General features: G+C 58.0%; 1 protein-coding gene across 1 annotated transcript in view; it reads right to left on the bottom strand.

The window, feature by feature from the left end:
• IGDCC3 (immunoglobulin superfamily DCC subclass member 3) overlaps positions 1 to 21162 on the bottom strand; it is an 81036-nt gene extending 59874 nt beyond the window's left edge. The window contains exons 1-2 of the mRNA XM_064517873.1: positions 20891 to 21162; positions 12361 to 12666 (exon numbers count right to left, since the gene is read on the bottom strand). Of these exons, the coding sequence (XP_064373943.1) occupies positions 12361 to 12666; positions 20891 to 20969 (385 nt within the window). The 5' untranslated portion in view covers positions 20970 to 21162. The remainder of the gene's footprint in view (positions 1 to 12360; positions 12667 to 20890) is intronic.
• Positions 21163 to 24658: the final 3496 nt, after the last annotated feature.

The following is a 24658-nucleotide window of genomic DNA, read 5'->3' as shown; positions in this document are numbered from 1 at the left end:
GAAACGGGTCTCTTTGGGAACCGGTGCTGAGCCCAGGCTGTTTGCTTGTGTGCGAGTCGAAAGGCACCGCATCCTGCTCTGGCATGACGGAGGTCGGGATGAGGGTCCTGAAGGCGAGCTTCAATAATGTTGCACTTCTGCAACACCTGGCCATGGTCCACCCCGTCTCCATATTGCCATAGTCTCCCCAAACAGAAGGACTGAGACAGCGGGCGCTTGAGGAACGACGTGTGCACTTCCTTCCTAATCGTGGCCATGAGGTGTGACCGTCATCCCAACGCTAGCCAATGCACCTTATAGCCCCACTCGCCGCAGCGCCCGGGAGGAGATGCTGCCGGGAGCACTGAGAGGCGCAGGAACCCCCCGGCTGCCGAGATCGTCTAAAAAAACCATGCCTGACTCAGTCCTCCTGGCTCCCCCCCAACCAGGCACTCAGCCACTGCTCTCCAGTTAAAATACAGCAGGTCGCCAAGCGAGAAAGAGCAACAGATTAGACCCCTCAGGAAAAAATAACACGGACTATCGGGTGTTTAAGAGTCCTTGATTTGAGGAGGTGCCACCTTGATTGTGGTTCAATTTTCCCAGCTGCTCGACAGGCACGTTTAATGAACTACACTGCTGCCTGTCTCTTGACTCAGGCATGCATTAGCATTAAACTGGGGGAAAACAAAGCAATTTGACGGAAAAATACGTGCCTGCAGCACACGAGAACGGAGACCACTTCAACCTCCACAATACCATAGAAATTTGGGGCCAAACCCGTTCAAAAAGTCCCCAAATATCCTCAGACTGGAAAAAAAAAAAGAAAAAGAAAATCCCCCAAAGTCACCTCTAAGCCATGCTCCATTTATCCCCCACTAAAAACTCCCGCTTGCCTCAACTGGATTCAAATGAACGTCTTTACATTTGCAGCAAGGACCTGACGTCGAGCTGTCAAAACGTCACTCTGTCACCCAGGGTTTCGTCGCGGCCCGTCACAACACGGAGACGGCCGCGTCCCCCCCCCCCGACGGCTCCTTTGGGCCCCGGGGACGAGTGGCAGGAGGGACGGCGGCTCCGAGGGCGTCCCGCGCCGCCGCCGCGCTGCAGAAGCGGAATTTGTCCGCGGATTCTGGCACGCCGGGCCCTTATTGTCGTTGGCTTCCCGCCAAGCCCTGCCAGGACACAAAAAGTCAATTTATGTCAGGATTTTCGTTGACTGGCTCCCCCCCCCTCCCCATTCCTCACGTTTTTGGGGCAACTTCTTATGGGAGCCGGCACCGGCCGTATGTGGAGTTTTCACATAAGCCATTCATCCTAATTAACAGGACGGCAGGATGGGGGCTAAATTACAACGGGCCAAGATGATGGTCACCTGTGAAAAACGGCGTGCTGTTCATCTGCGACAATATACTGTATGTCAGGCACTACACAAAAACTCTTGCTTTCCTTTAAAAAAAAAAAGCCCACAGGAAAAACCAGTCTTTAAATAGTTTAGACTCATAAAATCCCTCTCTCCTAAGCGAAATTTCTGAAGGCAGTAAAAAACCTCCAGAATGAAAATAAATTCCAAGCGAGACCGAGATTCACCGCGTGAGGCTAAAAATCGACGGGGAAGCAGCAGTGCGTTACTGCAGTTTGTAGCACAACGGGGCACTGACGGCTCGGCTGGGACGCGCCACTTCCACCAGCCCCTGCGCGGAGGAAGAGGAGTTCGAGTCCCGAAGATCCCACAAGCTGGATCAGGGAAGGGATGGAGGAACCGGAGGAGGAAAGGCACAGCGTGCTGCTTGAGGTGACATGTTATCCCATGTGGTTGCTCCAGCTGGCTGTGAAACAGGAGGAGCACTTTTTGATGAAAAAACCACAAATTGATACCCGTCCTGAGCAAAAGCTGGTGCTAACAGAGGTGGAAAACGGAGGGATCTGCAGCTCGGAGCACTGATAACCCCAGGTATGAGGAGCTGCTGCTGGAAGGAGGAGACCTCCGGTAGCGCACGCACCTGACGGCACCGCCACGCTGGAGGTCAGCACACGGAGGCTGGAGATGAAACCATGGTTTCTGCCGGGATTGCAGTTTGGCACGTTCCCAGCCCGATCCTCAACTGACGTCAGCTGATGACACCGCACCACCGTTACTGCCTGCTGCGGTAAAGGTCTCGCCTGGGGCTGGCGTTCAGTGAGACGCGGGAGACGGACGGACCCTATGGACCATCCGGGCACGGGGCTGCAAAGGGCTGCGGACATTATCCCAGGACGAGTGACCGCCAGCGTCACGGCGCCTGGTGCCCACCCGCGATATCCGCTCTAGCCTTAATTCTTCCAGCCTGGCCTGGGAACGGCCCCAGTTTTCCGAAGGTGCCGCCGGATCCGGCGTGGAACATGACCATGGCCAAATGGCTCCGGGAAACGCTGCGCGATGCCAGCGCGAAACGGGGAATAACCCCGTGAGAACCACGGCCGTACCCAAAGGATGGGCCTGTCCCCCGGCCACTCGGCCGCCTCTCGGGACCGGTGTCACCTGCTCCCGGGAGAAATGTCACCAAAAGCAGAACCGCCGGGATGGGGGCAGGTCTCCGAGCCCCTGCTGCGTTGCCCGCTAGCTCTTCTGGTCTCCACGGTGCGAAGCAAGGCTGGAAAAGGTGATGCCTGCAGCCTCCGAGAAGGGGAGGCCACCCAAGAGAGCCTTGGGCAGTGATCTCGCAGCCCAAATCTCAATTTTTCAACGCAGCTGCTCCCAATCCAGAGACGGGAGCACATCCCGTGAACGAGAACATCCCATGCTTTACCAATAAGGATTAAAAAATAAAAAAAGCATTCTGAACGCCCACATCTCACCCTTTGCTTTGAATCGGCTGGTTTGGCCCCGTCAGAGCCAGGAGACCGGATCAACGGGAGCTGGCGCACCAACCCCTCACTTCTGCAAGATGCTGCTCTCAAGCTCATTACCCAACGCATAAATTGCAAAGAATCAGATACCTTCGCTCCACATATCAGCAGCAAAAAAAATCACAAGCTCACGATCTAATTAGGAAGGAAACTGCCAGTCCTGAAGCACTTGTCACCGCCTCTCGCTGCAGCAGGCATGCGGACACCCTCCCCGGCACGGCATGCGCGGGGCTGCCGTCGCGCCGCGGCCGTAGCACGCCGGAGCGATCAGCACCAGGCCTCCCTAACGCCTCCCCGAAACAACAGCCATTACAGTCGTCCACTCGCATCTGAAGGCTTGCCTGCAGCCTCCCTCCGGAGGCCAAAGACATTTCATCGAAGCAATTATATTTATGCAGCGTTAAAGCACTTCCTTCAAAGCCAGGGCGGTTTTTGCAGGGGAACCGGTAACGAGGAGCCTTCGCACCCGCCGCAGCTCCTCCAAGCAAGTTTTTGCCTGTTTAAAGATCGCTAAAACACACACGTTGCAGGGGGTTTATTCGGCTTTCCCAGCTCCCATCGCTGCACGGAGAAGCTGGCGATGCTGCGACGCCCCAACGCCCGGCATCTCGCAGCCCCGCGAGCCCCAGCTCTCCTCACGCCGGACGCGAGCTGTTTCTAACCCTTGTGATTCATGGAGAAAAAGCCTGGAAACATGACCTAAGTGTAACACAAAAGCTAAAAGTCGATAGATAAGCTAAAGGAGATGGCTGTTATTTTTTAATATTGAGAATTCAGCACAGGGTCATGATTTTGGGAGGTTTTGACTGCTGGTAGCTGTCAATACAGTACATTATTTATTCCCATGTTTTTCCTCGTCTTTTCCTACAGGAAGCAAAGCAGCTCTGTAGAAATACCTCACCTATGAATTTCACAGCATGCATCCAAAATCAGAACGTGAAGCCTCGACGTGAGGCCTCAAACCTCCGCGGCTCAACAGCTGACGGCGGTCTCCCTTCGAGCTGCCCCAGCCGCAGCCGCGTGCCGGGCTCGCGGGGCTCCCGGGAGGCAGCATCCCACCTGGAAAAGCCACTGGAAATTTTAGCTGCAAGCAGCAGCGTTGCTACCTTGCGTTTGAGCATCGGTCCTCAGCCCGGGGCTCCCCGTCCCTCCTGCCTCCCCGGGATGCTGCGGCCGGTTGCACTGGCCGAAGGATGAACTTGTTGCCATGGCAGGAGTGGAAGTATGTGTCGCGCTGCCGGCACGGCGGCACCGAGCGCCGGCTGCTCCTCCACAACGGCTTTTTTGTTGTTCCTTTCCCACCGCGACAAAGCGCCCGTCATCCCGCCACGTTGCGGCAGCCTGGCAAAATCCAGCTGACCGTAAAGCGGAGCAGCAGCGAGGGCCCAGCGCTGCGTTCGTCTGCTGCAAGCTCCCGCGCGCGACTCCCGCCAGCGCTTCCCGACCGGGGCTGGGGCACAGCGTGGGAAACCGGCCCCATGGCAAGAGGCGACTCTCCCGTTGCAAACGCGGGGCACAAGGATGCCAAAGCCTGGAGGCAGGAGCACCGTCCTGCACCGGGCGGGAGACTTGAAACCAGGTTTAAAACAGCATCCCTGCAAAAGGAGGTTGCCTCCTGTGCGATAACCCGGGGCACGTGCATTTACTAACGAAAACGCATTTACTCGCTGCCACTGGGATGTCTGTTTGCCACGGGACGGGCTTAGCTCGGCTGCGAGGTTGCATCTTTTAAAACTCCCTTAAGCTCCCATTAGCCTTGCTAAAAAACTGAGGGCATCTCTCGCTCATACGCTGCTTAATTGCAGGTTTAGAAGAGGGCTGCATCCCTGATTTAACGCGGAGCAATGCAACGCTTCCCTTCCCGCACGGCAGTTTCAGCACCTCCGAGACCGTCAGCAGAACTAATTAAAAGTTGTGGGTCACTCGGGCTCCTTCGCACTTCGGCAAGGCTTTTTGGGAGACCAGGTAGCCTCTCGTTTTTGGGGCAACCCAGGCCCCCGAGCCCCACGCGAGGCGGCAGCCTGTCACACCAAGCGGCACCCGACTCCTCGCCCCCACCGAGCTGCAGAAGAAGTTAGAGTCTTCCCAACGCTCATCAAATATCTCCAAGTCTCGTCAGCTTCCAGCCAGCGTCACTTAGAAGAAATCCTTTTTATAAAGATTTTTTCTTCTTTTTTTTTTTTTTTGGAGAGAGATCTGAGCCCCCTGAGGCCCTGCCTCGCCTCTCTCCAAGCATGAAGATCACAAACGAAAGCCACAGGCAGGACTTTCCCCCCACCCCTTTATGCATTTCCATGGGAAACCACGGTGAGCGGCGTGTGGACGCTGCTCCGACGAGGCAGAGGGATGCAGCGAGCACCCGTGCTGCTGGAGGAGCTGCCGCGGCTGCGCTGCTCCGTCTCTCGGGGCGGCCTCCCTCCCGCCGTCCTCGTCCAATGCATCTGTTTGGGCCTCAGACACGTTCAGGCTTTTTTTCACGGGAACCCCGTGGGCCCTGGGGAAGCCCCTTGGCAAAGGGATGCTCCAGCGAATGCTCCTACGTTCATGCCCAGCACAAATCCAACCCAAAACAGAGATCCCAAAATGCAGTGTCCTGCCCACCCATTCATTCCCCCTGGCAAAATGGTTTGCAAGCCGATTTTAACTGGTACCACTTGGAGACCTAGGTGCTGGCAGCCACCTCACCCTGAACGCACACTAGCTCTGTCCTTTTCTTGCATCTGAAGACTCGTGTGAACCTGGAGCACGTCTCTTCATTGCTCAACAAAGCAGCGAACCCGAACTTGTGCAGCCTCAGCTCTTCCCTGTCCCTCCTGCTGCATCCACAGCATCCTCCGTGGTGGGAGCTCGCTCTCCCTCCTCTCCCTGCGGCATCTCACTTCCCTCCTCTCCCTTCGCCCCCTCTCACCACCCAGAACTACTTGCTCCTGCCTTGCTCCTCCAAACCAGTGTCCCTCTGCAAGGCGTCTCAGGAGAGCAGCGGTCCCCGGGGGGGTGAAGCCCCGCCGGGGCTGAGGATGCCCAGGGAAGGCATCGGCCGCGCTCGCCAGCCACCGTGCCACGCTTGGAGACGAGCATCGCGATGCGAGCAGCACAGGCTGCTGCTCCTGCCACCGGCCAACGTCTCACGGGGATCAACAGCGACTTGATCCAGCAGGTTTTCCATCCCTGCCCCTCCCGAGAGCAGCCGGCAGGAAAACGCTTGGTTTTTCCTCGCTGAACGAGCGCAGAAGTATCGATCGAGCGCAGCGGAGGACAACACTGCGGCTGAAGCACGCGCACGCACAGAGCCGCTGCTGCGAGCACCGCCACTCGCTTCCACACCAGCAGCCTAAAACTCTCTTTTGTACACCCAGATTGATCCTCGCTCTTAATTAGTGCTCTCGGTTGCAGCAAAATTTCATTTGTTTCTTCGAAACGTGGCCTGATGCATTGTCCCTCTCCCGTGACCTGTGAAAATCAGTCACTGAGCTCAGTGACAGCGGTAAGTGCAAAACGCAGCATCAAAGGGACATAATGGGGGCCTCTTAGGCCCGACAAAAAAACACGATTAATCAAGGCGTGCTCGAGAGATGCCAACTTACTGAGGCATGCGAGCGGCGCCGGTCCCGAGAGCGGGCCTTTCCGCGGGAGGCCGGACGCAGAGACGAATTTCCCACCACCCCCAGGGCCGCTGCAGCCCCGTCCCGCGATGCCCACGGCGCCGGCTCGCGCTCCTCCCCGGCGGCCGTGCCGGCGCGAGCCTCGGCCGTGGGACCGGCAGCTCGGGCACCTCTTGCATCGGTGGCTTTGAAGGTGGTGGCGGCGGTGCCGAGGGGGAAGGCACCAACAGCTGGACCACAGCAGCGTGGAAACTGCGACAAAATCACCCAGCAGTTACCCTAGGGATGAGGATGGGGAGGTGTGGACACATCTGCCTGGGTACCCAGCCCCGCTCCGCCCCGCGCGGCCGGTTTAGCTGGTTGAGCATTTTCATCTCAGCAAACCAGGCAAGGCAGAGAGGGAGATCTCTGCAAAAATGCAGACCTGGGAGCAAAGCAGCGTGCTTAAACCCTCTCCCGCAAATCCGCGTCGTTAAGCAGAACAGCTCAGGCTCGGCAAAGCCGGAGGACTCTCGCCGCCGGTTCTGCATTCAGCGGCCACAATGGGGAACAATGCGCCGGGACGGAGCCGGCGCCTCGGCATCGCATTCAGCGGCCATCTGCTCCGGCCGCGCAGCCAGCGCTGGGAACCGCGGCGGCGCGGGGGGAGATTTAATCCGAGCCACTTACGGAGTGACCTCAGGCGAATCGTTTGACCTCCTTTTGCCTCAGTCAACCCAACTGTAAAATCGGGTTTAAAGCAAGAACCTCTCTGGAAACCATATGCTGCGCCTGGGAGGAGCGGGGCCCCGGGAAGCGCGAGCCGGCGGCCCGCAGGGGCACACGGAGCCGGCGGCACGGCCAGCGAGCCCGCCCCGGGCTCGGCGCGGGGAAACTGAGGCACGGCGGCGGCAGGGGTATTTCGCGGGAGCAGGGCGCGGGCTGCGGCCACGTCCGAACTTCCGCAGCTGTGCGCCGAGAGGTAATTGAGACAAATAACTCAGCGGCGCTGCCATTAATGAAATTCTTCTGATATATTTCCCTTGAGCTTTCTGTAAATGACTAAGTGACATTAGTGCCCGCAGTGCAAACCCCTGCGCGAGAGATAACGCGGCTGCAGCCGAGGCCGGCGCGTCCCCGCTAGAAGCCTCGCGGAGAAGTGCAAGACGACATTTAAATAACCATCACACTGCTAAGAAACGAGCAGCCAGAAGAAATATGGTCTTATAATGTGCTCGAGTCTCCGGATGAATTCCGGCCGCTACGGGCAGACACTGAAATGCAGCGGGGGGGAAGTGACAAACTCTTTTAATCCCCAAAGCTACTAAAATTTCCAGCCGAATCTCTCCATTCCCCGGGGCGACTCCTTATATTTGCACATTTGTTTTGCAGCACACGCTACACGCGCAGAGCCGTACACGCTGCAGCCGTTCGGATGCAAGAGGCAACCTCGGATGAGCCGGCGCGTCCAAGAGCGGCCAAAAGAGCGGACGGAGGGAGGTGACCTCCCACCCATCATTTCCCTCCCCTAAAAGCCCTCGTGGCCTTTTTGCTTCACTCCATCTTTCTTTTCTTTTCAGTAATTCCTCGTGGTTGCTTTTTTTTTTCTTTCCCCCCTGAGACCCGCTGCTAGAAGCCCAAAATTTGCTGTGGGCTTGCCAAGAACTGCGAGCACTCGAAGCACGGACAACAGTCAGAGAAACATCACCGGTATCAAAGCCGAGCCCTCGTGCTCAGGCGCAGCATTTCAGGAGAAAGCACATTAAATGCACGCAAATTCACAATCGAAACTAAAAGCTTTGGGGTGCAAGCAACTTGGTGTGCGATGCCAGGAGTAGAAGTGCAATGAGACACGGGGGAGAATTAGCCAAAAGCTGCTGGGAGTTACCTGCCCGTGGCTGCAGAGAGCCGGAAACCGACACCCGGCCCTTTCTTTAAAAGCTCACTTTTATCCCAAGCATGTTTCACACTCCTAAAACGCATCATCACAAAAGTACCCCACTTTCCACCTCAGAAACAGGTTCCCTTGATCTAAGCACAAGCCATCGTTAGGGCTCTGGGGCAAGGCAGATATTGCACGCACACAAGAAAAACCAGGAGCAAAGCCGTGTGTTTAAGGTCTGACACGATGTTTTGAGCTGGGACTTGCAAACAGTGGCATTGCCCAGGAAATACCTTGGTGACAACTTTGGTGCCACCTTATTTAGACCTTAATTTAAAATGCTAACTTCATAATGAGTGGAACAAAACTGTGTAAAAACACTTCCCACTCTAATCCTGGTTTGATCCCCCCAGTATGGCCTTCTTTTGTAATTACATCCCTTTGTGATCTCCCTCTAATGCCTTGTATTGTGACCCATAAAATAATCAGCCCCCTTTGTCTCTCCCTAATCCTTTTAGACTTCCTTCTTGTCTCCGCGCTCTGATAAATGCTGCCATTATTTGGGCTCAGCAGCTCTTCCCACCACCGCCGAGCCTGGAAAGGGGGCTGCAGGTTAAACCCTGGATGCTTTCTGCGCGGAGCAGCCGAAACGATGGGAAGATCTTTGCTGCTCTACAAACGCCACAGTTTCCCAGGGAAAACTCCGTGCAAGCGCGCGGCTTCTCCGGGACTTTCGCCAGGCTCCGGGAAGCCTCTCCGGCTCCAAGCAGCACAACTGACTGCCTTTCCCCCTTTTCTTTTTTATAGCACCGGATCAAACAGGGAAAATTGCTGCTCTCCGGCCGGATGTGTGCAGAGCCTGATCCGATACCCGGTCTGATGGTGATTTCCAATTAGTGGTAACTGCTCGTTATCGAGTGGTGTAATCAATGGGTCCTACTCCGCCGGCAGGACGGTGATTTATGACGACGTAGGGCCAGCTCCATCAAATTACAGCACCGGCAAAAAGGCTGGAAGTGCCAGGAGACACCGCGAGAAGCCAGCTGAGGTCAAGCCAAGCAGCGGGTGAGCAGAAAGGCGGCTGCGTTTTGGGGCGCTCGTCTCCGAAGCAGCGGGCTGCAGTCCTCCCCATCACGTGGTGCTCGGGGGAAGCTTCCAAGCCCAACGCTCCCTGCTCCCACTGCCTCCGGAGAGCACTATATCCATGAGACCGATTTTAATTACGACAGCTTGGAGTCATGAGAAATTACGAAATTGTCATTAGGGAAAAAAAAAAAAAAAGTCTGTATTCAATAACCTGATCGGATTATAAAAACATGTTGCATTCCACAACCCTTAAAACTAATGCACCAGAGTTTGAACAGGCGCAGAAACAGCAACCGGGAAAGCCGCAGCAGCGGGTCGGCACCGGCTGCAAACGCCGACGGCCTCTGCCCGAGTCAGTCGTGCCTACGCCTCTTGCACACTTGTTCAAAAGGAGGTTACGGCACAAAAATACCACCCGGGTATTTAGCGCACAACCTGCCAAGCCGCACACCAGCCACGATGCACTTCCCTCCACCGACTGTCGTTGGCGTTAATAATGATGAGTTTAATTAAAGGAATTTCACATGCCAATGCTCAAACTGCAGATCAGCGCACCTCCGCTGTTCCCAGATTTTCCCAAACCCGGGGCTTCCTTGCAAATCCGGGATAATTCACCTTCGCGGCAGCTCGAAGGGGAGGGCACCCGCCTGGCGAGCCCGCGGGGGCCTCGGGCGGCGGCTGCCAGCAGCATCTTCTTCCAGTTAAACTTCCCTCAGTGCCAAGCGCTGAAGTCAATGTGAAACATAAAAATACGATATCCAGCCCACATTTCCTGAATGCAAATGCGTGCATTCCTCCGAGCCGAGAAGATTACATTGCAAGCAGCAGTACAAAGCCGGGGCTGTAACCGCGATAGAGGCTAACGGCAGGCCTTTGAAGGCAGCGAAAAGCGCAGCGGAGCTCTCGAGGGGCTCCGCTCCGCCAGATCCCTTTTATTCCCCGGTAGCGCGGCCTTGATCAACTTTCACGATTTTTGTTTGTGGAAGGTTTTTATTTCGCCTGGGCTTTTGTGTTCAGATGTCAGGCTCGGAGGAAAGAGCGGCTCAGCATCGGGATGAGGTTTTACCCCACCGGCAGTGTTTACTCTGCTTCGTGCTCAGCTTCTCCCTTCGAGGCAGCCAGCACCTATTGCGTCAGCATGATGCTCCCCTCATCTCTAAAATGGGGTTAATGACCCTCCTCCTCCACCCGGCTTGCTCCGGGGCAGGGAACATGGCTCTCGTGGCTACGTAATCGCCCCAAGACCTGGTGTCTGCCCCCAGCATCCCCCGTTTTGCCCCGTCCTCAGTGGGTGCCTGCGGCGTCGGGGCCGGGCGCCCCGCGGTTTGCACTGGCCTCCCTTGGACCCTTTCTCGGAGCTGGCAAGAAGCCGAGCCTGAAGCCAGAACCAGGTCCGGATTATTTTCCCCATGGTCCCTTTTCCATCCTGATTCGCACCAAACCACGGCTACAAAAGGAAACGCTATTCGGGGACACGCAGCCCCCCGCATACGCACTGATGCAGGAGCCGAGAGAGCAGGGTTTATTGACGGTCCGCCGTCCCGAAGGTAATTCCTCCGGCTCTCCAGCCTCCTGTCCGCAGTCCGAGCGGTCCGACACCGCGCTCGCGTGTCAGCTGCCTCCCCGCCCGTGAACAGCAGAGGTTCAGCACCACCCGACTGACGACTTCGCGATCCAGCCGCTAACCTGGCAGCGACCCAAAGCCTTTGGCTGCCGGACAACGTCATTTCTTACCCTACTGAAAAGGGAGGTTTGCAGATGGCCGCTTCACGCGCTCGGGAAGCGTCGCGCGCAGGGCTGGAGCGGGCCCTTGGCAGGCTGCCAGCGAGCCCCGGCGCCGCGGCGAGAGGGGACAGCGCGCCAAAGAGCCCCCCCGGCTTGGGGAGCGCAACCGGGGATCCCGGCCCCAAACCGCGCCATGGGCTTGCACCAGAAACCACGGCACGGGGGGCAAGCGCAGCGGAAGCAGCGCTACGTGGCCACCTCCCACGGGACCTGGAGAACCCTTCAAGGAAGCTGCGTTTTCACAAACCAGCACCTGGCCAGGTCTCGGGGCCGTACCAGGGTCCCGTCCTTGCAGCCGCGCATCACCTATGCCCAGCAGCGACTCCTGGTCGCATGCAAAAAGCACTAGCGGCTGCACCCCCGGAGCCTGCCGGCTGTCTTCGGGCAAAGCCGGCCACCAGCACAAGGACAGATGCCACCGCGACGCAGCCCCTTAGCGCCGGGACACGCTCAAAGCGGTGGCAGGGAGCCCAGCAGGAGACCCGGTGGGACCAGGGCGGCGTTTCCAGCCTGCCCCGTAATTCTTCCTCCCCCCACCTCTAAATTTCATTCCCGCGCTGACATTTTCATCTTTCTCCTCCTCCGGGCTCCCCCAGCAGACGATCTGGCTGCTGCCGCCGCGCTGCCTGCCTTAAATAACGAAACGAACGGAAGAAGCCGTGACCTTCAGAAGGTCTTTGCCTACGGTCGGGAAAGTGCTGCTGGATGGACAGAGCAGAGGGGCTTCCAAACCCGCGGTGGGCTCCGACGCAACTCGCTCCTTAGGGACAGGGAACTTACTGCTACACGGTGGCTTTTAGCCTTCACCCCCCGAGAAGCCTCATCTCCATCCACACCTGGACAATCATGCACATCAGACACCAGCCGGATCCCGACACCAGCTCCCCGCTCTGCTCTCTCCAGTCCTCCCTCCCCAACCATTGAAGCTGCAGGACAGACCACAAGCTTGCAAACGCCCCGCTGCCGCAGCGCTCCCGGGCCGGCCCCGCACGCGCGGCCCACGGACAGGGCTGCGTGCTTCATCCCAGCTGCAAGCCAAAGCCCCGGCTCCGCGGCGCCGAGAGCTCCCGATGGATGTGCTGCCCTCCCACCTCGGGCAACGCCAGCGCCCGCTGCGGGGTGGCCCCGGCACGCAGGTGGGACGAGGCCCGCACTTACTCGCTGCCTGGATCTTCGCCTTTCGGCTGACCACCAACCCGTAGTGGTTTTGGGCCACGCAGTCATATTCGCCTTCATCCGAGGACCCGTCTCCCCGGACCCTCTGGAAGCGGGAGACGTAGAGCGACCCGTTGGCCAACATGAAGGCGTTCTCGCTGTCCACGATCATCACGCCGTTCTTGCGCCACGTGATGGTGATGGGCTGGATGCCCTCCACCTGGCAGTAGAGGATCAGGGGCTGCTCCTGCACGGCTATGTCATCGCTCGGCTCCACGACGAACGCCAGCTCCGTGGAACGACCAAAATCTAAAACACAGGGAGGAGGGAGAAGATCAGGGTCAGCAATGTGCCCACAAGAAGCAGCAAGAGCCAACCGCTAACGCACCAGCCAGCGTGGGATGCGGGAGACTTTTTGGACGCGCAGGCTATGCTCGGGCTAGAGGGTGCAAGCTGTGCACGGAAACACAGACGCGCAACGGTCCGGCTCCCAACACAAAAGATTTCTTCCAAAGCAATTACACTAAACGACGTCCGCGGCAGATAAGTTGTTGCAGAATTTGCACCGACAATAGGCAAACCCATGCTTTCCGTCGTACAGACACGCACTAATTAACTTCCTTTGCCAACAGAACGTTTAAACCCGGGGTCTTCGGCACGTTACGCTTCACGTGGCCCAGCACACCTTTCAGCATGTAATTTGCCATACCGTCACGATTAGACACTGCGCAAGGCAGAAACTCACCTATTCTTTAAAGATTAGCCCAAAACACACGCTGACGTGGAAGACAAAAAGTGACCAAGAATCAGAGGTCACATAAATGCCTGAAGGGTGCAAAGGCAGGGGTGGAGGCGAATTTATTTATCAAGAAGGGCAACGGAGATGAAATGCCGGAGCACTCAGAAAACTAAAGCTGCATCTGAACACGGGGACAGCCTTTCTAACCGCCCTCTTGTGCAGCAGCCCCTTGATGGGTGGGAGCCTCCTCGGGCCACGCTGCGGCTGCTCAAAGCCAGGACGCAGCCCCAGGCAGCACCGCTGTATCCAGGAAGGTTGCAGAAAGCATTCGGGGACAAAAAACAGAACAGGAAGGTCAGCGAGCCACGGCGGGAACCGCAGCGAAGCCCCCCGTAGCTCTGGCCCCATCTCAGCTGGGTGCTGGGGCTCCGGGAAGGGCCTGGAGAGAGGAGCGAAGACGACGGGGGTACGGGGCAGCATCCGTCCCACTGAGACTGCACGGAGCAGGCGCTTCAGCTCGGAAAAGGGAAAGCGAACGGGAGACAGGACGGGGTCTAGAGAGGCAGTACTGGAATGAAGAAGGTGGACGAGGAACAGCTACTTCTTATTCCTCACGGTCACAAAATAAGTAAGGGACACCTAATTAGATTATCAGGCAGACGGTTTAACACAAACACAAAAGTACGTTTCTCACCCAGCACATAATTATAGATATTGTAAAAGCAGAGGTACAGGTCTGAAAGCAATGAGACAAATGAGGAAGAAGAGGTCCATCTGGGGCTTTCAAACGCGATGGTTCGCATGCAGCCCCCGCTCTGCACATCCTCACGCTGCTGATGGCCAGCAGCAAGGAAAGCTCGATGGGGAAGGACCTCACTCACTCGCTGCCCCGTCCCCTCCCTCGGCACTGACCGGGCTATGGGGCTCAACGCCTTGGGTTCGACCCACCACGGTGGTGGTGTGTTCCCACACGCACATGCCCGGTGAGAGCAGCCAGCACAGCCAGGATTTAATCAGCAGCATCCTGCACACAAACCCGAAGGGAAGTAGTGACAGGAGGCTGCACAACGGGCAAAACCTGCCAGGAGACATTGCATCGCAGACCTTGGCTCTCTCCAAGAACAACCTGCAGGATGAAGAAGAACCCCGGGGTACAGAAGACCCAATGGTCTCCATCAGAGACAAGATACTAGCAGCCAGCTCAGTTTCTTGGCTGACTTTCCAGTTACTGAGCAGTGTTTTCCCACCAGAGCCAGGAGCAGCAAACACCCACCAAGCACGAGGCTGGCTTGCCAGCTCGGGAAGTCGGACAGTGAGATCAGGTGGCTCCACTTGTGCCTGGCACAGCTAGGACCAGCAATGGACCCGGCCATCAGCCAAACCCGCTCCAAACACCCTGCGAGCGGTATGGCAGCCCAGCTCCACGAATCTGCTGGAGCAGGGATACGCCCTCCGCCAGGCAGAAGTGCAACATGAAGGGCTGGATGCTCCCAATCCACAACACCCTAAAAACTATGCAGATTTCTTCCAGGCTACTGATCAAACAGGGAAAAAATGCATCCCTTAATGCAAGTGTTTCATCATTAAAACTGTTGACTTGGTCAACGGTGGTGGCACATCGCTGGCACAGTGACTTCAAAGCACAGACTCCTTGCACACATCCACATCTGGCAGCAGGCCACCTCGAAGGCTCCCTGGACCACTGGATATGTAAGACTTCAGCTTACAAACTCCCAGCAGCTCGTCCCTTCTCCGCGGGGCTCGGGGGGACTCGCTCCACGGCTGCCTGCAGAGCTGGGACTCCCGCGGGCAAAGCTGCCTTGCAAACACCAGCCGCGGCACGCTCTTCGCAACGCCTGCCTCCCACGCAGACCTTCAACACGCGGCAAAAATAAGAGAGAGGAGAGGAGACAGTTATCTAGAGGGGAAAAAATAAAGTCTGTCTTTTCTGCTTTTTGAACCCAGTGAGATTTTTTTTTCTTTCTTTCTGTAAATCCCCATCGCTTTCTATGGCAACTTAAATTGGATTACGGGGGATAAACATTGAGTGCAACCTGAGCCGGGGCAGATGGACGGAGCAGACAAAGGAGGCAGGAGCAGTGCACGGCAGGTCAAAGGTACTGCTGTCAAGGTATGAGCGTGTGCAGGGAAGGGACCGACTCCATTTAGCGGCAGACACCTAAAACACACACTTTATTAACCCATTAAGCCTTAAACTGTCAGGCGAGCTCCAGCCAGTGCAGTGATCTATCGCTCGCTATGACTTCTCCTTATGAGATAGCCCTGGGGTGCTCTCAGCAAAGCCCGCACAAACCCATCAATTATTTTTTGGTGAAAATTAAGGAATTAGGCGAATGCTCTGCATTTTCCTGCAAAGTGGCCAGAGTCTCACCAGCACCTACCACGCCGGGGCCCGGTCCCGTGGGGGCACTTCTGGGAGTCACGCAGGATAAGGACCCTCCTACCTTGACTCCCCACTGGACCAAGTGGGGCTTTGCACCGCATAAAGATTGAATGAGATTTCAGGATTTGGCCAACGGGCAATCGGAAAAAAACTCCTAATAAAATAAATGCCCCATCTTCCCTCAGCTCCCCTGTACTCTTACATAAAACAGCTTATTATTATACGTACAATAAAAGGAAGAATCAACATAATTACAGGCCCTTCCCACAACCGCAGTCATTACAACAGCCATCATTAAGGCCTGTGATTGGAGATAATCGTGTTTACCGAGGTAAACATTCGGGCTGCATCCCAGCTCACGGCCGCTCGAGCAGAAGCAGTGATGACACTCGTGGCCAGGACCGGTGCTGGGGCGGCCACGGATGCTGGATCCGCGGATCCAGTTTCCTCCAGGAACTGGATTGAGTCCCAGGCGCGACATCGTGCTGGGGACAGCATCTATCTGCTTCGCGTGCCACAGACACCTCTTGGTGGCAGAAGAGCCCCAAATTTCCATCCAAATCCCGCTGCTGCTTTCCGGCACCGGCCCGTCTCTGCTCCCTGGGGCTTCAGGGCCAGGTGGTCAACCAAGCTGAAGCTCAGGGCAAAGCAAAGTGATTAAGCGCACTAACGAGGGATTTGGGGGAAGCCAAGCTCCATCCACGGACCTTCCACGCAAGCTCACGCAAAAGCCACCCCTCTCCCCGGACGCTTCCACGCCACGAGACACGGAGAGGAACCTGCGGCTTTCCCAAAGTCCCAAGCCTTTCCCTGGCACCAGGGATGCATCAGACATCCCGGAGCTGCCTACTCCCATCTTTAGGCAGCTGAATCGCCTTAAAAAACGGGCTCTGGTCCTCCAGGGTATCCCACTCTGTAAAAAAACCACGGCCCCGTCTCTCCGGGGTGGATGGAGGAAGGCGCTTGCATCGCTGGAGCAGGGCAGTCTCCGGTGGGGCGCGCGCAGACGAAGCCCCTCGGCGGGACGAAGGCTCCCGGCACCGCAGGCAGCGATTGCCGCTGAGGTCGGCGCGGAGGGGCAGCACGGGAGCCGGGAGGTGTTTTGGGGGCGAGGGGGGAAGGCGACTCTGGGAGCATAAATAGCCGATTGTACACACGGAAACAGTAAAAGTGCAATTAATGGAGAGCGGGGGGAGAGGGCTGAGACTGCATGGACCCATTAGGGAAGTCCACGAGCAGATAAACCTCCTGCCCCGGCGGCCCGGCCGCACGATTAGAGGCAGGACGTCGCAAGGAGACTAAGGAGACGCTTGTCTCGACGCCGTCGGGCCGTGCCGTGCCCCGTGCGAGGGGAAACGCTCTACTTTCTGCAGAGGGATGGGAAGCAGGGAGCATCATCAGCACCGACACCAAGGCCAAGAGAAAATCATTGCAATCCTCAGTCTACAGGTCTCCCTTTGAGAAACGCTCTCCATCTCCCCGAGCAGTGCAACATGCGACTATATGTGCAAACGTTTAGCAAAACCTGCTCCCGCAGCTGACCAAGGAGACGGGCACACTCAGAGAAACCAATTAGCACCAGTGCTTTTGAACCGAGAGGTTTATTTAGCACTGAGAGAATGAACCGCGAATTAATGGGTAGCTTAAAAGACCCTTTGAAGTATGTTTAAAAAAAAAATAAGTTTAATTATTTTTTACTCGACACTGCGATTCGCGCTCAAAGCTTCTGAAGACCCTGCTCATACTCTAGCGTTGTCCTTTCCCATTCGAGAAACACAGTTCTGGCTTTTCCTCCTTTGCTGCTGAAAAAGAAAACGGCTAATTCAAATGCTCTACTTGCCGTCGAGTGCGAAGTGGGTCTTCAGGCATCCACAAAAATCCACATTTAGAGGAGAAGAGGCCGTAACAGGCCCGATATCCTGCTCGCGGCAATTTTACCGGCTCAGAATTTTTTATTCCCTTTCCTTTTGGACGGCAGGTTACAGAGGGTGATTTTTCCACGGGAATGCAGATGCCGCATCCACGGGTGAAGCGGCAGCAGGAGGCCTTGGCAGGGATGAAACCTGTCGGTAGAGCTGGGAAGGGCAAGAACCATCTCTGGATTCAACCCAACGTGCCACAAGCCGCACGTCCCACGCGTCCAGCAACCCCGCTCCACCTCCGCGGTGGCAAAAGCCACCGGCCAGGTAGCTCCACTTTCAGCAGCAAAGACCCTTCTGCAAAAGCATCCCACCACCGTGCAGAATCAACCCCCCAGCCGCGTCCTCCCGACTCACGATCAGCTTCGATGCAAAATAAATAAATAAATAAATAAATAAAGGCAGCAAATCCTTGCCCCTGCTCTGAAATCCCGGTTTTAAGTTACGGGCACAGGAGCGGCTCCGGGCTGTTACGCGACCGGGCTCCTCCGGCGCGGAGGACATCCGACACCGCTGCACGGCCGGATCAGCGTGCGGCGTGTTTCCCCCGTGCGCTCGCCTGTTTGCCTCTCCCTTCTCTTAAAGCGCAATTATTGACATGTTTGCCTCCTTAACCGTCGGTTTTATATGCTCGCCAATGACTCCTGAACATGTGTAAACAATTATTTTTATTTTCTTGCAAAGCCAAAATGTTGCATATTCTTCTGGACGAACCGACTCGGGCAGATTTTCATGAGCCCTGCTGCATAATTTATTAGTTTCTAAACTCTGTAAAACTAAAAGCTCCAGTAAAGTTCAAATAACTTTGTGATTTCAAAGTAATTTTGCCCGGGCTATTCCTGCTCCTGCCCAGCGTTATCGAGCGAGTGCAAATGAGACGTCGCGGCGAGGGGGCTGCACCGGTTCGTGAGAGCAACGAGAAGGACGATATCCGGGGCGGGAGCCCAGGAGCGCAGAGCACGGGACGCGGCGGCGCTGGCGGAGGCGGCGCGGAGAAGAGCATCGTCGGGCCCAGCTCCCGGCCCCATCCTGCTCCCGCCGAGCCCCGGGGAAGGCAGCGGCCCCGACGGGCAAACCGCCGGCCCGGCATCCCGGAGCTCCCCCACGAGCTCCCCGAGGGAAGCAGAGCCCCAGCACCAGCTTGGATTTCACGTAGCGCCTTTGAGTTTTACTACGGAACTGACACCGGATACCCTGGATGTGTTTTAAGAGAAAAGACGGGGTATTACACCAATTTAGGAGAAAGCAATCCCTTTTTGTGTTTAAAAAAAAAAGCCACGCGGAATAGGAGTTAGCGAAAGCTCACAGCTTCAATAATTTAGAAGTTAAGCCTGCTTAAATATACATGACAGTGTTTAACTCTGAGGCTGTTCCCGAGCAGGTCGGGGAGCCGCTGCCGCCCCGCGCCCCCCCGAACGCAGCTCGCAGGAGCGCACCAACATGCCCGGCACCCGCAACAAAGAGCTCCGGGAAATAAAAAAAGAAAAAGGAAACACTGCCTGGCCGCTGAGCCCACTGCGGCACGCTGACCGGCCGCCAGCTCCCCCCGTCTATCCAGCAGTCGCCGTGCCGGCAGTTCGGGCGGTCCGAAAAATGTGAGGAGGGAAGGCGAGCGCAGTGCTGAGCATCCCGCATGGCACTGAGCATCCCGCATCCCGGCACCGAGCATCCTGCATCCCAGCACCGAGCATCCTGCTGCAGCACCGAGCATCCCGCATCCCGGCACCGAGCATCCCTGCCCAAGCCGCGGCACTCGCCCCCACCCCAAGGATTTCTGGCCGATGCACATGGTTTTATTCAATTTGGCAGAGCGCAGGAACCCGTTACCTCGCCGCTAACTGCGCCCCGAGTGTACAAACCCCCCCCCGAGGGGGGAGGAAAAAAAAAATCGCAGGACGGAAAAGCTTTGAAACCGCAGCCAAGCGCTCTGCAGCAGGGCCGGCGAGATGCCCCCGGGGTCGGGAGCCGCCGACCCGCAGCGAACGCGCGATGCGGCGCAAACAGCAGCGGGCGATAAACTCGCCCCAAACTCAGCTCATCAAAGTTTCACTTCCAAAAATTCACACACCAGGCAAAATAAGTATTTTTCCACCCTCCTGACGGCGCTGCTGGCTCGGAGGAGCCGCGCTGGGCAGCCGGGCCTGGCCCGACGCTCGCTGCTCGGGCTTCCCGGGGCTGCTGCCGGCTCCCAACCACGTGGCAGCGGCTACCCCAGGAGCAGCCCGCAGCCCACTCACTCGCGCTGCCAGCGCAGGGCTGCTCGGGCTTTCTTTTTTTAAAAAAACTCCAGCTTTGCTTTATTTTGGAGGCTGCTAAGCCACTGCCGGGCAGCGGCACGGGGCTGTCGGGCTGCAGAGCAGCATCCTTTCCCCGCTGCCTCTCCAGACTGCATCCCTGCCCCAGCGCCGTCCCCGCAGAGGGGAAACGCTGCGGTTTAGCAGCAGCCCGGGGGGGGAAAGGCCCTTTGATGCCTTCGCAGCTCGGCCCCGTCCGGCGGCTGGTGTCACCGGCTGCGCCTGCGGGAGCCAAGGCCACGCACAAGCTCTGGGGGCTACAGCAGCCCGCGGCCACCCCCGGACAAGCGTCCTGCCCCTCGGCCGCAATGCCTGCGCATCTCCACCGGTGCTGGGGGCCCCATGCGTCCCCCCGCCCCGCGCACGGCCGCTGCTCAGCCCCGAGCTGGCGCTTCGGCAGCCGAAACGCGCTGCCCCGGTGCAGCGGGATGCGGCAGCCGAGGAGGCCGGGCGCGAGCCACGGCGGGACGGAGCGCGGCGGCACGAGCTGCCCGGGGCACACGCATGGGGGCACACACGGATGGGCACACGCATGTGCATGCACACGCAGAGAGGCACACATGCAGATGCACACACGCAGATATGCACCCGCAGATGCACACACACATGTAGATGCACACGCATGTGCACACAGATGCACACGCACACGTGCAGATGCACAAACTCACTCACACACAGATGCACACGCACACGTGCAGATGCACAAACTCACACACACAGGCACGCACACATACAAACACATGCAGATGCACACACGCACACACACACAGACGCACTCAGATGCACACACACAAATGCAGACGCACACGCAGATGCACAGATGCACACACACACACACGTGCAGATGCACACGCACACAAGCACACAAGCACACACACACACATGCAGATGCACACACAGATGCACAAACTCACTCTCACACACACGCAGATGCACACACACACGCACACACACGCAGATGCACATACTCACTCGCACACACACACACTCACGTGCGCGGGCTGCACCGGTCGCTGCGGGCTCGGGGCTCGGCGGCGGCTGCCCGGAGCGGGCTGCGGGGCCGGGGCCGAGCCCGGGGCCGGGGGGGCGGCAGGGACGCGGAGCGCGCGCGGGGCCGGAGCGCGGGGCCGGGGGCGGCGGCGGCGGCAGCAGGTCCCCTCCGCAGCGCGGCTCTTACCTCCGCGGCAGCCGAGCAGCAGCGGCAGCAGCAGCAGCGGCAGCGGGCGGGCGGGCAGCGCGCAGCCCGGCGGAGCCATGGCATCCCGGGCGGGCGGGCGGGCTCCCTCCCTGCGCCCCGCGGGGAGGGGAGGCGAGGCGAGAACCAACCCCCCGGCGGGCAGGCAGAGAGGAGGAGGAGGAGGAGGAGGAGGAGGCGGCGGCGGCGGCGGGGGGCGATGAAACGGAATCGGGGCGAAGCCGAAAAGCGGCTCCCGGCGCGGCTCCCCCTCCGCGCCCGAGCACGCCGCCGCGCCGGGCGGGCGGGCGGGCGGGGGGGGGTGAGCGGGGGGGGGGCGGCGCGCGGGGGCCGCGGGCGGGCGGGGGCGGGCGGGCAGCGCCTTGCGCCATCTTGCGCATCCGCCAGGCCGCGTCGCTGCCGCCGCCGGGCGGGTCCGGTCAGGGGGGTCCCCGCTGTCCCCTCAGCGCGGGAACGGCGCGGCCTGGCCGCCGCTGTCCCCTCACGGGGCGGCGGAGCCCTTCGGGGGGTCCCCGCGGCCCCGGGCGAGGCGGAGCCGGGCCCCGCGGCGTCAGGCCGAGCCGGACCCCCGCCACGCGGTTCCCCCGTCCCCGGGAGCTGCCCCAGCCCGCGGCAGGGGAGAAGCCGCCACCGGCCCCCCACACTGGGAAGCGGGACGGGCCCCCCACGTCCTTCTCACCCCTCACCGATGTGGGGGAGCGGCCCGGAAGGCCCCTCCGGGAGCTGTCTCGCCCCACGAGCGCTGCTTTCAAAATCCGTTCACAGCCACCTGCGCCGGACCTTTGCTCCCAAGAATAAGGCGACTTTTCTTGGTCTCTCCCCGAGATCCTCCCTCCTGCGAGGAGGCCCCTTAGTGCTGGTGGCCGGAGCGGGGTCCCGAGCGGCACCCCGGTCCGCAGCAGGCGGTGGGGACGGCGTCCCGCTGCCCGGCTGGAGCTGTGGACCGGGCTGTTCCCCCAGCGCGCGGGGCAGAGCCCTGCACAGCACGTCCATGTCCACGACTAAGGTGGCTGGGCAGAGATCGGTGGCTCAGCGCTCCTTATTTTAAATACCATCGCGAGGTGGCTTGCTCAGGCCGGTCATATCAGCGTTGGACCAACCAGCTCATCTTTGAGCCCCTACACTCAATCAACAGCCCCGTGGAGAAGGGCCCAGTAAGGGAGAAGACCTGGTGTCTGCTCTGAGGTCCTGCCACAGCCTCAACATAAGCACGTCTGCCGTGCTGGCGTGAAATGAGGATCGTGGATCCCTGTGCAGCTCTCAGCCTAAAGCCCATAACACCAGTGTGCTGTTTCGCTGCCCTCCGACTGTGCTGCCCAGACCCCCGGCCCCCCACAAGCAGCTCCACAGCAGCAAAACGCACCTCTCCCTCTCTTGGGATGGTTCAAAGTCTTTTGCATTGTTTGTTTGCCGGGTGAGGGGGGAAGAAGTTGACCCTAACTCATTTCTCTTTTCAAGAATAAAAATAGTTTGATGGCCAGGCTACTAAACCCTGTAACATTGCCTAGTAATCTGGTCAAAATGCTTTCTAAAGACGAGCAACGTGCTGCTCTCCTGGATGGTACATAACCTGGACGCATTTGAGTCAGCAAGTAAAGAAGACGTCACTACATCTGCTCTACATTAAAGGTTTGCTCATTTAGCAGAGGGCTGAGCTGCAAGAGGTTGCTTTCAGCAGGGGAAGAATTTGCTCTGGGCTGAACAGGCTCCATCAGCCTCTCGGAAACATCTGAATTTCTGCGCTGTCCCTGACCTTTCGGCGCAACCTCTGTGCTCCTGTTCCTTAGCCGAATTCCCGGCTCCCGCCAGCGCGATGGGGCCCCACGTGCATTTCCGTAGCGCTCACAGCCATTGCAGGCGCGTGGAAACTCCCAGAGAAGATGCCAGCGTGGCCGGCGAGCTCAAGCCCAGCCTGGTCCTGCCCTGCTGATTCGCAAGCATGGTCCCACCAAAGGATGGGACTCACATGAAAAGCCATGGGATTTCTAAAGGAAACTACAGGTTTGGGGCTCCTCTTAGAGCCACTTCAGGGCAGGAATCTGAAGCACTCCTGTTTTCTGTGCTCCTCCCGAAGGCTTGAGAAAGTTGCTTTTTATTGCAAGCAGGAATTTGCTGGTCACACCATGAACAGAAATGGGAGCCTTGGAGAAAACAGCACTTCTGCAAGAGTGGCGATGCCCAGCGTGTCCCAGGCTCCGAGCCCCTTCCCTGCAGCGCGGCGCAGGGTCTGTCCCTCCCAACAAGCTTATCACCCACGAGAGCAGACCGCAGAGGTCTCCCCTTGCGCAGTGAATTTCCTCCAGCTCCAACAGTGCTACTGATTTACACTGATTAATTGAGAACTCAGGTCCCCAAGACACCATTACTCGTATCAGGGAACGAAGTGGGAGATTAACCTGTCTGAATTTGCTCCATTTATTATTCTGTGTGTAATTGTGGTTTCCCTATCTGCTAAGAGCCTGGGAGCTTTACACTTATGTACATACACCATTTTTTAGCATCTCTTTAGTGGTCACTGAGCTACAGGGAGGGGAGCAGAAATCCAGCCTTCCCCAGAGCAGCCCACACCAATGGGCTGAGGAAGAGGTGCCGGAGGGACCTTGGTGTCCCCCAAGAAGAGTCATTCCCAACACTGCAGACCCCATCTCCTCCCCTGCACCCGCTTGTGCAGCCATTTCAGATAACCTTTGTGGAGGAATTGGGTTTTATCTCCAGAAGCCCTCACAGAAGACAGAGGCATTAGCCAGATGGCCAATAGATGCCCTCATAAGAACAGGAATGAAAGCACAGAGGACCTCCACAGATTCAAAGACACCAGCCCTAAAATGCTGAGGCACCCACCTTGAGGAACCGAGCTCAAAGCCAGCCAGTGAAGTTCCTTGGAAGCCTCTTTCCCCAGCAGGAACCCTTTGCTGTCCACTCTTGGGCCCCAGCTGGGACCAGCCCTGGCTGTGTAACAACACAGGTGCAGCTCCACAGTGGCAGGGCCACCACTCCTCACCATGCTCACTCCAAGGCAATCCCTCCTGGTACTTAGCTACCTGGCTGAGGAGGAGCTACAGATTCTCCATTAATTGAAAACAACTGTGCCAATGATCCAGCAGTTTTGCCAGCAGGGAAGTGAGCGTGTGGAGTCAGCACTAATAATGCCTCAGAGAAACCTGGGAGCGCAACCATAGCTGCCATGCAAATGAGCGGGCTTGAAAGCCCAGACGAATCTCCTCCTAGCAGCTACCTGACAGCCCCTCCGGCATTTTCTCCTCTGTTAAAGCTCGGCTGCTCCCGTTCCAGCAATCACCTGAAGCAACGAACTGACCCCGCGCAGAAGCATGTGGGAAACGATTACCCAGATCTGCCTGAAACCCGAGTTGCACAGTTGGCCTTCGGGCGAGCAGTCACCAAACGCATGTTCAAGCTCCTCCTGGGCCAGGTGAGAGTGTCAGAGCAAGGGGGGAGGAACAGTCCTCGTGCCAGCACATGAGCAGCTGGTCTCCATTCAAATGCCCTTGAAAGCAAGAGAAAACCAACAGGGTTAAGTGTTCAGAGCTGCTCTGTGCGCCCTAGATGCTCCTGAGAGGTGTCAGAGGGCCGTGGGCACACCGGGGCAGTTCTGGTCGCTGCGAAGGGGTCAGGACAAGGCTTCGCTGCCTGTTCGTGGGCAGATCGCCTCCATCCCCCGCCACGGCTGTAGGACGCAGGGGAAGGCAGGGGCGCGTTGTTGTTTGGAGAGCCTGGGAGAGGCTTTACAGC

This window comes from Dromaius novaehollandiae, chromosome 10 (assembly GCF_036370855.1).
Source record: "Dromaius novaehollandiae isolate bDroNov1 chromosome 10, bDroNov1.hap1, whole genome shotgun sequence".
Lineage (NCBI taxonomy): Eukaryota > Metazoa > Chordata > Aves > Casuariiformes > Dromaiidae > Dromaius > Dromaius novaehollandiae.
The sequence above is the reverse complement of the archived record's forward strand: the minus strand, read 5'-3'. Positions and strand labels throughout refer to the sequence as shown.